Here is a 15869-nt window from a genome sequence, read left to right on the forward strand (position 1 = left end):
TTCAATTCTTGATTTTGAGACAGAGTCTCACCAAGTTGCTTAGGGTCTTGTTAAGTTGCCGAGGCTGGCATTGAGCTCTCCATCCTCCTGCCTTAGCCTCCCGAGCCGCTGGGATCACAGGCATGCGCCACTGCACCTGGCTTCCTCTTGCATTTTATAGTGTTCCACTTAGAGAGAGAAGACCCAGGAGACAGTACCACATTCACAGATTAGATTATGGCATAAGTGGCTCATCCTTTGTATTTGAAATTGCTTCTGAGATAACATAAGGACCCTTGTGAAACACATACTCAGTGACCCAAGAAAACATTAGACACTTGTCCAGATGGCGAGAGGACTCTATATTTGCTTTAAATTAATTAACAGTTAATTTTCGTCGGGTGGGACTGGGTGCAGTTCCTTGGTGCTTGGGGCCTGGGGCTGGATCAAGCTAGCAGGTGTTCAATTGCCTCTCACCAACAGAACATCTGAACATACAATCTAACGCAAATAACTGGGATTTTTTTTTTCATTTTAACAAAAGCTACTGATTTCATTGTCTTCCACCTTTTTATGGAGGTGATATTCCCCCTTTGTCTGATCTAATTATCATTTTAGGTCTCTGGGAATTTTTAATAGCTTGCAATTTATTATCTTTTAAAAAACATGTTGTATGGCTTTCTGAAAATAGAAGCATGTGATACCTTTTTCCTGAAAAAAATACTGCCTTTTCGTGGTTGTATTGGGGCGGCTGTGTGTGGGGGGGTTCAGGGTCAGGCAGACTGCAAACTCTGGAGCCAGCTGGACCAGGCCCTCACCTAGGCGTCCCACAAAATCCAGCCCACAGTGGGACCTGGGAATGACCCAGGGTCAAGAATTGCCAAGGGTGCTTTTTTTTGTGATTTTTTTCTTTGTTCCCTTTAGTTCCCTTTAGTATGACAGTAGAGTGCATTTTGACATATTATAAATACAGGCAGTGGAACTTCCCATTCTTGTGGTTGTACATGATGTGGAGTTTCACTGGTCATGTGTTCATATTTGAACGTAGGAAAGTTCTGTCTGATTCTACTATCTTTCCTATCTATTCCCATCCCCCTCCCTTCCCTTCATTCCCCTTTGTCTAATCCAATGAACCCCCACACCCCCATAGTGTGTTAGCATCCGCATATCAGAGAGATCATTCAGTCTTTTCTTTTTTGGGGACTGGCTTATTTTATTTAATAGGATAGTCTCAGTTCCACCCATTCACCAGCAAATGCCATAATCTCATTCTTCTTGAAGGCTCAGTAACATTCCATTGTGTGTATGTACCACATTTTCTTTATCCATTCATCTGTTGAAGGGCTCCTAGGTTGGTTCCATGGCTTAGCTATTGTGAATCGAGCAGCTATAAACATTGATGTGGCTGCATTGCTGTAGTGTGCTGATTTTAAGTCCTTTGGGTACATGCCAAGCAGTGGGGTAACTGGGTTGAGGGGTGGTTCCAATCTACACACTGCTTTCCAGAGTGGTTGCACCAACTTGCAGTCCCACCAGCACTGTCTGAGTGAACCTTTCCCGTGTTGGTTTTGTTTTTCAATTGCTCTTGCCCAGGGCTAGTTGTCACTTGGCCCAGTGCCACACCACCTCTCTAATGGCTTTCTCCCTCCTGACCTTGGAATGATAGTGCTCAAGTACTTCAGGGCGGTCTCACCTCTCTGTGGCATGGGGACCTAACGGGAATGTCACCATGAATGCCTGGAACATCTGGGTCATAGCCCTATGAGCAGAGAACCTGCACCTGTCACATACCCCTCGGGAGAGCTCTTGCAGTAATGGGGCTGCCAATGACGAGGGGGAGCAAGGCCACCAGAGAAGAAACAGTAGGTGCTCAATAGCTGTTTCCTCGTCGTAAGTACAGATGAAAACAAGGAGGGAGAGGACTTCTGACCTAAAACCCTGGGTCCTGTGGAGGGTGCGAAGGCAAAGTCTTTGTCCCTGTGCTTGAAACGTTTGCAATCCAGAGAGCAAAGTGCGGACAGCACCCCAAGAGCTCACGCTACTGCGGAAGGAGAAGCTGGGCCCACGGCTGAGTAGCAGGCTTCGGGCTGAGCAGCGGCCTGTCGTGTTTGTGGAGGTTCGGCTTAAATGAGACTGGAGTCAAGGTCCTGCGTATAACAGTGTCACCGTCCCTGGTGCATGCTTCTTTGCACTCTTTGGAATTGAGGCTGGAGTGACAATCAGCCAGGGATTTCATGTACCCACAGCCTAATTCATATGAGGTCTAGGAGTGTCCTGGCAGCAGGAGGATGGAGCACAGGGTTGTGGCTGGTGCCCTGGGGAGCGGGAGGCTGACTGCAGCTTCCTGGGGCTTCTAGGCAAAGCTTGATGGTGGCACAGACCTGGGATAAGCAGTGGAGGGCTGAGGGGAGGACATGAGCCCTGGACTGGGAGGAGAGAGCTGCAAGCAGGTTTCTGAGGGCAGAGTGTTGGGAGGGGGACGCCCTGGGGGACCTTGGCCCCTGGATTCACCTCCAGCACCATCAGTGCCCACCCGACTTGTAGAAGGCACTCAACCTATCTTTGCTAAGTGAACCTGTTTATCTATGGATGGTGACAACTGTTTTATCTGATAGGTGAGACATGAATGTGACAGAGAGGTAGTGTTTGGGACCTGTCCCCTTTGCCACACTCAAACTTAACTTGTCCTGGGCCTCATTTCATTTGTCAAATTAGCCATCTGGGCAAATCACTATCAGACACCAAAGAACAACAGCAGCTTCATGTGACGAGGATCCCCAGAGATGTCAGCATTGTAACATGAGCCGCTGTCACCCCGTGGCATATGGGGAGGTCCAAGGTGGGGGCCTTGGGGGCTCTTTGGCTGCAGCGTAAGGCACCTCTGTGGTCGGGACAGAGGGCTTCGTGTCATTTCCCACCCTCTCTGGGTGAACCTGGAAAATTTCAAGCTCACAGAGCCCTCTGGTGCAGACTTTCTGTGCTTCACCCCCATCCTCTTCCATTTCCGGTGGCTTCCTCTCCCTCAGCTGCAGCTCCCTGAGAAGTCTCTTAGCAGACCCCTGATAAAAAATGGCAGCACTTCCTCCTGGGAGGGAGCACTTTCAAATCCAACCTACCCTTTGTACGTTATGCTTTTAAAATGCCTCTGGGGTTTTCAACAACAGCTTGGTTTTGTCTTGCTTTAAAGCAAACCTCATTAAATGAGCAGCTTTGGTTTGGTCTGCTTTTTGATCGCCTGCGAGCTCAGCTGTCAACTGCAGGCACCAGACCTGGGGAGTGATATCCTGGCTCCTGCCTGCACCGGGAGCTGGTCCCCTGCTCCTGAGATGCACTTTCCTATTCCTGGATAATCAAGAGCAAACTGCATTTCCTTGGAAATGTGTCCTTTGATGCCGACCTGTGGTGCACTCGCTTTTAAGATGTTGTCCATGAATCTAGAGGACAGCCTTGTCTCATTTGAAACTTTTAAAGAGAATCCTGCTACTCAACACCTCCAGGCACAGGCGGGCGGCTGTACCTCACTCTTGGTCTTACGGGTGCACAGAAGCCCTGAGGGCTTAAGGTTTGCATTTGGCAGCTGTGAGAGCTATTTTGGGAGTTCCAACTCTGGGCTCAGCACACATAACATTTCACTTCTTGGGCCCTGGCTGTCTGCGAGCTGTGCTGGCCATCCATCTCTGTCAGGACTTGTCCCTTGCTTCTTCATGAACAGAGCTATTAATACCCTCTCATCTGATCTAGCCAACTTTGGGAGGGCCTGAGCCCCAACCTGCCTTTGCTCCTGCCCTGTCCTTATTGGCTACACTTTGAAAGTCAGAAACATCCACCCTGGTGTGCCTCAGTCCGTCTTGGTGGCTTGGGGTTAGTCCTTGGGCTCTAGTGCCCCCTAGACCCAATGGTGGTCTTGCTCTCTGTGGTTCTAAGCTATCAGGCATCCGTGAGCTATTATGGAGATCGGCTTGGTCAGAGGGGTCTCAACTACTGGTGGGGGACTACTTTTTGAAATCTTGAATTATTTTTTAAAATTTTTTATTTGTTATAATTAATATACATGACAGTGGAATGTTTTTTGACGCATCATACTTGGAGTATAATTTCTCATTCGTCCGGTTGTACATGATGTAGAGTTACACAGATCATATAATCATATATGCACATAGGGTAATAATGATCTATTCATTCTACTAGACTTCCTACCCCCATATTCCCTCCCCTCCCTCCACTCTTCTCTGTTTAGTCCAAAATACCACTATCTCTCCCGCCTCGCCTTATTATGAATTAGCATCTGCATATCAGAGAACACCTTTGGCCTCTGGTTCTTTGGGATTGGCTTATTTTGCTTACCATAATAGTCTCCAGTTTCATCCATTTCCTGGAAAATGCCATAATTTCATTCTTTTTTAAGGCTGAGTAATATTCCATTGTGTATATATAACACAATTTCTTTTTTCCTTCATCTGTTAAAGGGCACCTAGGTTGGTTCCATAGCTTAGCTATTATGAATTTTTGAGCAGCTATAAATATTGATGTGGCTGTGTCCCTGTAGTATGCTGATTTTAAGTCCTTTGGTATGCCAAGCTGTGGGATAGCTGGGTCAAATGGTGGTTCCATTCCAGGTTTTCTGAAGAATCTCCACACTGTTTTCCATAGTCGTTGCACTAATTTGCAGTCCCACAGCAACGTATGAGTGTGCCTTTTCCCCCACATCCTCACCAGCATTTATTGTTGCTTGTATTCTTGATAATTGTGCAGGACCCCTTTCTGAACATCCATCCTGTTTCCAGGGCAACCTTACAGGGCAGCAAGGTTGGTGATGTCCCACCCACATGGGTTTCACTCCCTGTTCTGCCCCTTGTTTTTGCTGTGACCTTGGACCATTTACTCCAGTTTGCTTGGCCATACAATGGGTGCAAGTAGATTTTGCCTTCAGAGCTGTGGTGAGGAGAAATGAAAAAACGTTTAGAAGGACCCGAGCCCAGGCAGAGACCAGGTACCCCAGCAAGGACGGTGTTCGTCCTTGAAGAGTTTGGACCCAGCTCTTGGCTTTAATGATGATATCACCGGTGGGCTCTGAGCCAATGTGAATTCTGTGGAAAAGAAGGGTTTAGTTTTGTGCTTTAAAAAACATTTTACTGGAATGGAGTTTTTAGAACCAGAGAACACATCTGCTGAGTTCTTTTCTGCAAGATCATATTTATTAGAAGCAAATCCCAGAGTAGGGACTCCCATAACCCCTCGAAGCTAAGTAGTGCTCAGCTGGTAGCTGGGCCGAGGATGTCACTGAAAATGGTGGGGACCCACCACGGTTGCCTCCAGGAGTCTCCTTGGTTCTCCTGCACACAGCAGGCTCCGGCCAAGAGGTGCCAGAGCTTGGCTTGGTGAGGGCAAGAATAGCATTGTGACAGCCCCTCAGTGATTGTCCTTCCTTTTTGCCTTACTTGGAAGAAATTTTACTAGGAATCAAACAGATACTTCTCAACCAAAGAAATACAATCAGTCAACAAATATAGGAAAAAATGTTCAATGTATCTAGCAAATAAAAAAAATGCAAATTAAAACTACACTGAGATTTCATCTCACTCCCTTTAGAATATTATCAAGAATACAAGTAACAATAAATTTCGGTGAGGATGTGGGGAAAAGGCACACTCATACACTGCTGGTGCCACTATGGAAAGCAGTGTGGAGATTCCTCAGGAAACTTGGAATGGAGCCACCATTTGACCCAGTTATCCCACTCCTTAGCATGTACCCCAAAGACTTAAAGTCAGCATTCAGTAGTAATGCAGCCACATCAATGTTTATAGCAGCTCAATTCACAACAGCTAAGCTATGGAACCAACCTAGGTGCCCTTCAACAGACGAATGGATAAAGAGAATGTGCTATCTATACACAACGGAATATTACTCAGTCACAAAGAAAAATGGAATAATGGCATTTACTGGTAAATAGGTGGAACTGGAGGGTATATCATGCTAAGTTAAATAAGTCAGTCCCCCAAAACCAAAGGCCGAATGTTCTCTCTGATACGTGGAAGCTAATGCAAAATACAGAGGAGGATAATAAAGACTAGAAGACAGATCCAAGGAGTAGACAAACAGGAATGAAGGGAAGGGAGGGGAGATGGAATAGGGAAAGTCAGAGGAATGACCCTGACATAACTTTCCTATGTGCATAGATGAACACACCGCAGTGAATCTCACCATCTTGTACATCCACAAGACACTCATTTTAAAAAAATTATAAATACCAGAAAGACCCGTGAAGGGAAGCCGGTAGAGATGGGAGGAAATGAGGGGAAGGGGAAGTTCTGGGGACTGAATTAGAGCAAATTATGTTTCATGACTTTAATTATGTCGTAGTAAATTCCATGGTCATGTAAACTGAAAAGAGCCAGTAAAAATGCTAAAAAAAGAAAAAAGAAAGAAAGAAAGAAACTCTACACGGGTTTTGACTGACAGTGGGACGTGAAGGACTCCTTCCGCCCTCTCACAGGGGCAAGGGCACAGCCGGCAGTGAGGGGGCCGCGCTGTTTGGCCCACAACGTGGCTGTGCGGGTGCCGTCTGCTCTAGTCGCTGAGGCCCAGGCCGCTGATGCAGCCCAACAGGCCTCAGGGGAGGCGGCAGGGCACCCACCCAGATCCGCCCCCATCCTTAGGTTTGCCCAGTTTTGTCGGGGGCTGCGGTGGGTCCACCACGAAGCTCCCCCCCCCCGGGGGTCCCTTACCAGAGGGGCCCCGGGAGAGGCGCTGGTACTGATGCAGTGAAGCTCTTGCTGGGCCCAGGGGAAGGCGCCCAAGAGACCTGACTCCATCAGGGGTGTGGTTGTGGGCCCTTCTGCCTCTGGACCCCAACATGGACCTGTGCTTGGCATCCTGAGGCCACCTTGAATCCCAAGGAAACTCTGAGGATGGGGAGGATGAGCTGGGATGGTGCAGCAGCATGGTAGAAAGACCATGGATTTAAATCTTTTTTTAATTTTAATTTTGAGATACTTGTACATTCATATTCAATTATAAAAAGTAAAAGAGAGAGAGAGAGAGAGAAATGATAGAGATACCCAAGTATCCTTGTCCCTGCTCACCCTTAATAACATCTTGCAAAAGTTGAGACCATCATCAGACCAGTGTCTTGACTTTGATGCAATTCAGATCCCTCGTGGTGCACTTTAATTTTAATTTTTTGATACTGAATATTGATTCTAGGGGTGTTAACCACTGAGTCACATCCCCAACCCTTTTTATTTCTTATTTTGAGACAGGGTCTTGCTGAATTGCCTAGGGTCTCACTAAGTTGCTGAGGCTGGCCTCAAACTTGGCAATCCTCCTGCCTCAGCCTTCCAAGTTGCTGGAATTATAGGCATGAGCCACCACACCCGGCTTTTATGTTGCACTTTTGTTGTCACACCCATCTGTCCCCAGCCTCTGTACTCTCTCAATCTCTGGGAACCACTGATCTGTTAGTCTGGACCTTGAGAAAGGAAGAACCTCATCCCAGCCCCATGTGCAATGAACTGGGATTGACTCACTGAGAGATACAAATTCTAGATTAAGCTACTTCATTAAAAAACAAGTGTCATAGTGAAAACTAACCCGTTAGTCAGACAGCAGAAGTCCAAAAAAGGAGGTCAAAGGCTCACCATGATGTTAGAGTAGAGGGAAAACTAGTGAAGCTGGTTTCAAAGAAGCAGAAAATCTCAGTCAGGTTTGGAAAGCATCAGAGACCACTGCGTCCTTCTTCCTGAATCTCCCTCCCTCACAAGGGTGACCCTGGCTTTATGAGGTGCTTGGCTTTGTTTTTTCAGTGCTGGGGATTGAACCCAGGAATGCCTTACCCCTGAACTACATCCCCCTTTTTCTTTTCTATTTTGAAACAGGGCTTCAACCAAGTTTCTTAGGGTCTTGCTAAGTTGCTGGGTCTGGCCTCAAACTTGCAATCCTCTGGTCTCAGCCTCTACATTTTTGGGATTATGGGCGTGCATCACCACACCTGGCTTGTGAGGTGCTGTGGACTGTTTTTATGCTTTCCATAATGTATCTTAAACTATTTGGCTGCTACAAATACTCAGCTTACAACAATTTATTGCATCCTAAAGTCTGTGTCCGTGCCTTCTGAAGGTGACAGCATTTCCTTGGGGATTTCAGTTTTGATTCTCAGAGACAGCTTAGTGGCAACATGGAATTGGATGTTCAGGAATGTTCTAGAAACTTGATTGGACCATGCCAGGCCTGCTAGGACCACAGGAGAGCTCCCAAGCCTGTCTCAGGTGGCCGCTCACGCTGTGTTTCCCTTTCTAGGGGCTGGAGTCAGAGAAGACGTGTTTCTCATTTGGAAGGAGATGGAGGAGGCCTTCAGAACCCTGGCCCAGGTCCAGAGGCTGCTGGTCGATCTCCCCAAGTCCAGCACGGCCCAGATAGACTGCGGTGGGTGCCATTTATGTCACCTAGTGTGATGGAGTTGTAAATGTTAACAGTTGGGGTTGGGGGTTGTTTCCATGCTCCTAATGAGGAAAGTCCCTTGCTCAGCTTTGAGAAGCTGCTGGAAAGACAGCGTGTGCAGTGTGTGTGTGTGTGTGTGTGTGTGTGTGCGTGTGTGCGTGCATTTAAAAAAGAACCAGAGCTGCACAGCAGTTAAAGCCGTAACAACAGATGTTCCTGGAACTGATGCAAGGTGTGTACTGCCACAGGCCTCAGAGTAGAACTGGGCTCGACCTGCAGTGTGGACAAGTCAGGGTTCACAGCCACAGAGCAGGGTGGGGGGTGTTCACTGGATGGAAAATGACTCAGGGGAAGCCTCAGCGGTAAGGAGGATCATGGCTCAACTGCTCTAACAGGATTCTTGCTGAAGGCAAGCCTTGGTGATCCGACATCCCCCAGGGATGGGCAGGAGGAGGCTGTGAGAGATCAAGGGTGGGGGATTCTGGTCAGACTCCAGCTGGGGAAACCTGCGGTGGCATCTGCCTGTCATCCCAGTGACTCAGGAGGCTGAGGCAGGACGATTGCGAATTCAAAGCCAGCCTCAGCAACTTAGCAAGCAGTGAAGCCATCATCGAGTTCTCCTCCATCCTCAAGGTACCTCCAAGAGCACATGCCTCTTGGCAGAGTCTCCCCTAGGCCAAGCTTGAGTTGGGCTCTTCTGCATCCTCTTTTCAATGAGGCCTCAACCTCTGGACTTCTGTGCTCATATTTGCATAGCTGGACTTTTTTTTTTTTTGATACTGGGGAGTGAACCCAGGGGTGCTGAACCACTGAGCCACATCCCCAGTTCTTTTTTTGTATTTTATTTAGAGACAGGGTCTCACTGAGTTGCTTAACACCTTGCCATTGAGGAGGCTGGCTTCCAACTAGCGATCCTCCGGCCTTAGCCTCCTGAGCCTCTGGGCATGTGCCACTGCACCAATTTGCAGTGCGATTGCTTTGCCAGGACCACCCCTGTGAGGATTCCAAAGGAGGAAACTGGGCAGGCTTGTTTAGAGGAGCAAATGACCCACTTGTAGGGTCACTGCACCCAAGAACCCAGACAGTGAGTCCCCTGTCATTTGGACTACAGAAAATGAAGCAGACTCATGTGAACATCTCTGCCAGGCAGCGACGATGGCAATTCTGCTGCTGAGGTGCTTGTATGGGGAGCTTTATGGACTGAATCGTGCCCCGTCCCATTTATGTTGACGCCCCAGATCCAACTGACTATTTTGGAGATCGGGCCTTTGGGAGTCAGTGAAGGCTCAAGGTGATCACAAGGGTGAGGCCCTAATCCGATAGCATTGGCATTTTCATAAGAAGAGGGACAGCCACCAGAGAGCTGTCTCCCTCCACAGGCACACAGATTAAGGGGTATGCTGGGACATGGCTGGAAAGTCAGCCAGGAAGAACGGATTCAGCAGAAAGCCAGCTAACGACACTTTCATCATGAACTTTCAGCTCCCCAAACTGTGAGAAGACAAATTCTCATTGCCTAAGCCACCCAGCCCGCGACATTTTATTTATGGAAGCCCAAGCAGACTGTTGGAGGGAGTATTTAATTTCAGTGTAGTCAGGCCTAAGGGTTAACAGAGGGTTTAGCTGCTACTTCTCAGGGATACAGAAGAGCTCTGGAGCTCTGAATTGGACAGTGACCTACAATTGTCCTTTTGTTTCAATCTAAAATACACACCCCCCAAAACCAAAGTCCAGAATAGCTCCAAGCAGATGTTTTCATGAACTTCTTTGAAGGCACTGTTTTAATTTTAATAGGAAGATCTCATCAGGACAGGTCCTCTGTTGGACAGTCATCAAGCTTTTGTGACCTCAGTTTGGCCCTGGTGGCTGCAGGTAGGGAGTCTGGCCCCCTTCTGTTCCCGCCCACAGCTCAGTGTCACTGATGCAATGTCTCAATTAGTCCATGACCCGGCTCTGATCCTGGGTCAAGAGCTTTAGGAAAGAAATAGAAAGAAAAAGGCTTAGAGCTCATCCAGACTCATTAATAGTGTTGGTTGTCATCAGCCTGAAAACTTGGCATAAGGTATGGGGCCATGGGTAGACCATGCTGGAGAGTCTTGCCTCAGTGATGGGGAATGATTAAACTTCAACTGAGTAGCATGCTGGACACTCCTAAGAAAGCATCCAAGCAAAGTGTAAAGAAGAAATTGTTTCGAGGTGACATAACTGCAGCTCACAACAGAGTTCAAGATTGATAGGAGTACAGGACCATCTGGGACCCAGCAAGGCAAAGTTCACAATTGGCATTCAAGCCAAGGTTACCAGGCATTAAAAAAAAGCAGAAAAATGTGGCCTTTAATAAGGAAAAAAATCAACCAATTGAAATTGAGAGGTGAGACAGGTGGCATCTGAATCAGACCCTCCAGTGATCTCTCCTGACAGACACACCACGCAGAGCAGATGTTCATGCACCAAACAACCTACATAGGAATGAAAGAAATCAGGTACGAGCCCAGAGGGCCTGAGTTTGGTACAACAAAACAAGAAGATGTGTTGAAGAAGGCGGGGAGGAAAGAGTTGCTGCATCCCCCACTCCCAACTCCAAATAGTCCAATGTAAAGAGACGCCTCCCACTTTGGGGAGGGAAGAGAAGTGACTCAGGCTTGAGACCGGAAACCCCGTGCCAGACCCACCATGGTAAAATCCAGTGCTGGGCGGAGCCCCATGCCCCTTACCCCCAAGCCAGGATCTGCGACTGACCACTGGAACTGGGAAGGGGGTTCAGCCAGGTGGCTGACTGTCTCCACCAGACCTCCTCCAAACTTGGGCAGCAGAGAAGGGAGCAGGACCCCACACAACTGGGGAACAGAACATGCAAGCTAGCACAGGGTTTTGTCTCTGGGCCTCTTGCTGGGAGTGGGCTGGTACCACTTCAAAATGTGAAATGGAACATCATCAAAAACTCAGAATGTGGGGAGAAATGGATGCCAGTGTAGCGTTTTCTTGTATATTGTGTTAGTTACCTTTGCACTGCTGTAACCAGTACCTGAGATACTCAAAAGGGGGAGAAGTTTATTCTGACTCAGAGTTTTGGAGGTACCAGCTTATGGGGTTGGCCCTGCTGGTTTGGGGTCTGTGGTAAGGAAGCACATCATGTTAGGAGCCTCGACTGAGGAGGCTGCTCTGTTCATGGCAGCTGTAAAGTAGAGAGAGAAATCAGGGGACAGGGTCCCAGTTTCCCTATCAAGGACCCCCACCCCTACAGGGTCAGAAGACTTCCAAATAGGCCAACCTTGTGAAGGTCCCACCACCTCCCAGCAGTGCCTTGGGCCAGGAACCAAACCTTTACTACGTGGGCCTTTGGCAGAAGCTCGTCCACACCATACCATATATTTTCCTTTGTTCTTTTGTTTGTTTCTATTCCTATCTTTACAATCATGTGAAGTTGCTATCATTTCAAATAGATTGTTAGAATCAAAAGTGTTTTTTGCACATTTGATGATAACCACAAAATAAAATCTATAATAGAAAAATAAAAAATAAATAAATAAGGAATCAAAACACACTACCGGAGCAAATCACTTAACCACAAAGAAGAGGGAGGAAGAAAGAAAGTATTAAAAAAAAAAAAACTAGAAAACAAGTTTTATAATAGCTATAGTGAGACTTTCCCTACAATATGACCTTAAATTTAAATGAAAGAAACTCTCCAATTTAAAGATATAGAGATTCTGAATGGATTATAAAGAAAGATCCAACTATATTTTACTTACAAGAAACTCAACTTTGCTCCCAAGGATACACATAGATTGAAAGCAAAGGGGGATGGAATGAAATATTCCGTGCAAATGGAATTCAAAAGAAAGAAGGAGTAGCCTACTCACATCAAATAAAATCAAAAGCAATAAAAAGATAAAGTCATCTAATAATAATGCTGAAAGTATCAATTTTGTAAGAGGAAATAGCAGTTCTACATATATATGCACCCAATACCTAAGGTGAATATCGACAGCTCTAAAGGAAGATGCTGACTCCAGTATAATAATAATTTAGGATGTTGATGCTCCACTTTCAGCAGTGAACAGGACATCTGAGCTGATAATCAAAAAAGCAACAGCAGAGTTAACTTGAACCCTAAACCAGATGGAACGAACTGATGTCTACACAACATTCTGTCCAACAGCTGTGAAAGATGCATTTCTCATCAGCACATGGAATGTTCTCCAGGACAGACCATGTTCTAGACTGCAGAACAAGTCTCAATAAATTTTAAAAAGTTGAAATCATATCAAGTGTGTTTTCTGATCACAATGCAGTAACACTAAAAATCAGTAACAAAAGAAACTTTAAAAACTCCACAAGTCCATGGAAATTAAACAACTTATTTTTGAACAATCAGGGAACCAAGGAAAAAAATCAAGGAGGAGGTTTAAAAATTTCTTGAAATAAATGAAAAAGGAGATCCAACATACCCAATCCTATGTGATACAAAACGTAAGAGGGAAGTTTATATCAATCCATGCCTTCATGGAAAAAAGGAGACTAAAATAAACTCCTAATCCTGAATCTCCAGGAACTAGAAAAACAAGAACAAATCAAACTCAAAATTAGCAGAAGGAAAGAAAAAATAAAGGGTTAGAGCAGCAATAAATGAAATGGAGACAAAAAAATACAAAAGAACAATGCAGTGGTGCTGGTTCTTTGAAAATGGACAAGCTCTATAAATGAAGAAAAGGAGAGAAAAGACTCAAATAAAGCAGAGATGATAGGGAGACATTATCACTGATACCACAGAGGTACAAAAGATCATGAGAGATTATTATGAGCAAGAATATACCAACAAATTTGATAACCTAGAAGAAATGGACAAATTCCTAGACATGCAACATTACCAAGACAGAGTCATGAAGAAATAGAAACCTGAAAAGACGAAAGCAAGCAAAAGATTGAATCCATAATGAAAAGTTTGCCCTCAAAGAAAATCAGACAGCTTCATTGCCAGATTCTACCAAACATTGAAAGAACTGACATCAATTCTCCTTAAGTTATTCAGAAAGAAGAAGAGGAAGGAGCTTTCCCAAATACCATCTGTGAGGCCAAAAGAAAAGGCCAATGACCTTGATATACATGGATGCAAAAAAGCAATCATGAAATTCATATGGAAAAATAAACGACCCAGAATAGCAAAAACAATGCTAAGCAGGAAGTGTGAATCAGGCGGTATAGCGATACCAGACTTCAAACTATACTACAGAGCAATAGTAACAAAAACAGCATGGTACTGGTACCAAAACAGGCGGGTGGACCAATGGTACAGAATAGAGGACACAGAAACCAATCCACAAAACTACAACTACCTTATATTTGATAAAGGGGCTAAAAGCATGCAATGGAGGAAGGATAGCGTCTTCAACAAATGGTGCTGGGAAACCTGGAAATCCATATGCAACAAAATGAAACTGAATCCCTTTCTCTTGCCATGCACAAAAGTTAATTCAAAATGGATCAAGGAGCTTGATATCAAATCAGAGACACGCCGTCTGATAGAAGAAAAAGTTGGCTACGATCTACATACTGTGGGGTCGGGCTCCAAATTCCTCAATAGGACACCCATAGCACAAAAGTTAATAACTAGAATCAACAAATGGGACTTACTCAAACTAAAAAGTTTTTTCTCAGCAAAAGAAACGATAAGAGAGGTAAATAGAGAGCCTACATCCTGGGAACAAATCTTTACTCCTCACACTTCAGATAGAGCCCTAATATCCAGAGTATACAAAGAACTCAAAAAATTAGACAATAAGAGAACAAACAACCCAATCAACAAATGGGCCAAGGACCTGAACAGACACTTCTCAGAGGAGGACATACAATCAATCAACAAGTACATGAAAAAATGCTCACCATCTCTAGCAGTCCGAGAAATGCAAATCAAAACCACCCTAAGATACCATCTCACTCCAGTTAGATTGGCAGCCATTATGAAGTCAAACAACAACAAGTGCTGGCGAGGATGTGGGGAAAAGGGTACACTTGTACATTGCTGGTGGACTGCAAATTGGTGCAGCCAATTTGGAAAGCAGTATGGAGATTTCTTGGAAAGCTGGGAATGGAGCCACCATTTGACCCAGCTATTCCCCTTCTCGGTCTATTCCCTAAAGACCTAAAAAGAGCATGCTACAGGGACACTGCTACATCGATGTTCATAGCAGCACAATTCACAATAGCAAGACTGTGGAACCAACCTAGATGCCCTTCAATAGATGAATGGATAAAAAAAATGTGGCATTTATACACAATGGAGTATTACTCTGCATTAAAAAATGACAAAATCATAGAATTTACAGGGAAATGGATGGCATTAGAGCAGATTATGCTAAGTGAAGCTAGCCAATCCCTAAAAAACAAATGCCAAATGTCTTCTTTGATATAAGGAGAGTAACTAAGAACAGAGTTGGGAGGAAGAGCATGAGAAGAAGATTAACATTTAACAGGGATGAGAGGTGGGAGGGAAAGGGAGAGAGAAGGGAAATTGCATGGAAATGGAAGGAGACCCTCAGGGTTATACAAAAGTACATACAAGAGGAAGTGAGGGGAAAGGGAAAAATAAAACAAGGGGGACAAATGAATGTCAGTAGAGGGGGCAGAGAGAGAAGAGGGGAGGGGAGGGGAGGGTAGGGGGGATAGTAGAGGATAGGAAAGGCAGCAGAACACAACAGACACTAGTATGGCAATATGTAAATCAATGGATGTGTAACTGATGTGATTCTGCAATCTGTATATGGGGTAAAAATGGGAGCTCATAACCCAATTGAATCAAAGTGTGAAATATGATATATCAAGAACTATGTAATGTTTTGAACAGCCAACAATAAAAAATTTTTTAAAAAGCCAAAAAAAATGTCCAACAAAATACAAGCAAACCAAATTGAATAGCACATTAAAAAGATTCCTTGCCATGATCAAGTGGATGCATCCCAGGGATGCAAGGATGTTTCAACATAAGCAAATCAATAAACATGGTGCACCACACAAGTAGAATGAAGGACAGTCATCTGGTTATTTCAACAGATGTAGAAAAGGCATTTGATAAAAGTCAACCTCCTTCATGATAAAACTCTGAGCATATTAGGTATAAAAGGAAGATAACTCAATATAATAAAGGCCATTCATGGGGGCTGGAGCTATAGGTCAGTGACAAAATGCTTGCTTAGCATGAGTGAGACTCTGGGTTCCATCCCCAGCATCATAAATACAATAAAAAAATTTAAAAAGCCAGTAATCAACATTATACTGAATAAGGAAAAGTAGAAAACTTTCTAAAATCTGTGACAAGATATGGTTGACCACTTTCACTACTTTTAGTCAAAATAGTTCCTTGAAGTCCCAACCGGAACAGTCAAGCAAGAGAAAGGAAAGAAAGGGGTCAGGGAGAGAGAAAAGGCATCCGATTTGGAAAAGAAGTCAAATTG

The 15869-nt window shown here is 45.1% G+C and overlaps 1 protein-coding gene across 7 annotated transcripts in view; it reads left to right on the forward strand.

The window, feature by feature from the left end:
- Positions 1–15869, forward strand: part of Vwa3b (von Willebrand factor A domain containing 3B) — a 256834-nt gene that overhangs the window by 96551 nt on the left and 144414 nt on the right. For all 7 annotated transcript variants that reach the window (XM_058578290.1, XM_058578291.1, XM_046440342.2 and 4 more), the window contains one exon: positions 8278–8403. In XM_058578290.1, coding sequence (XP_058434273.1) covers positions 8278–8403 — 126 coding nt within the window. The remainder of the gene's footprint in view (positions 1–8277; positions 8404–15869) is intronic.

This window comes from Marmota monax, unplaced genomic scaffold (genome assembly GCF_021218885.2).
Source record: "Marmota monax isolate L192 unplaced genomic scaffold, Marmota_monax_Labrador192_F-V1.1 WCK01_AAM20220418_F8-fsc00210, whole genome shotgun sequence".
Taxonomy (NCBI): domain Eukaryota; kingdom Metazoa; phylum Chordata; class Mammalia; order Rodentia; family Sciuridae; genus Marmota; species Marmota monax.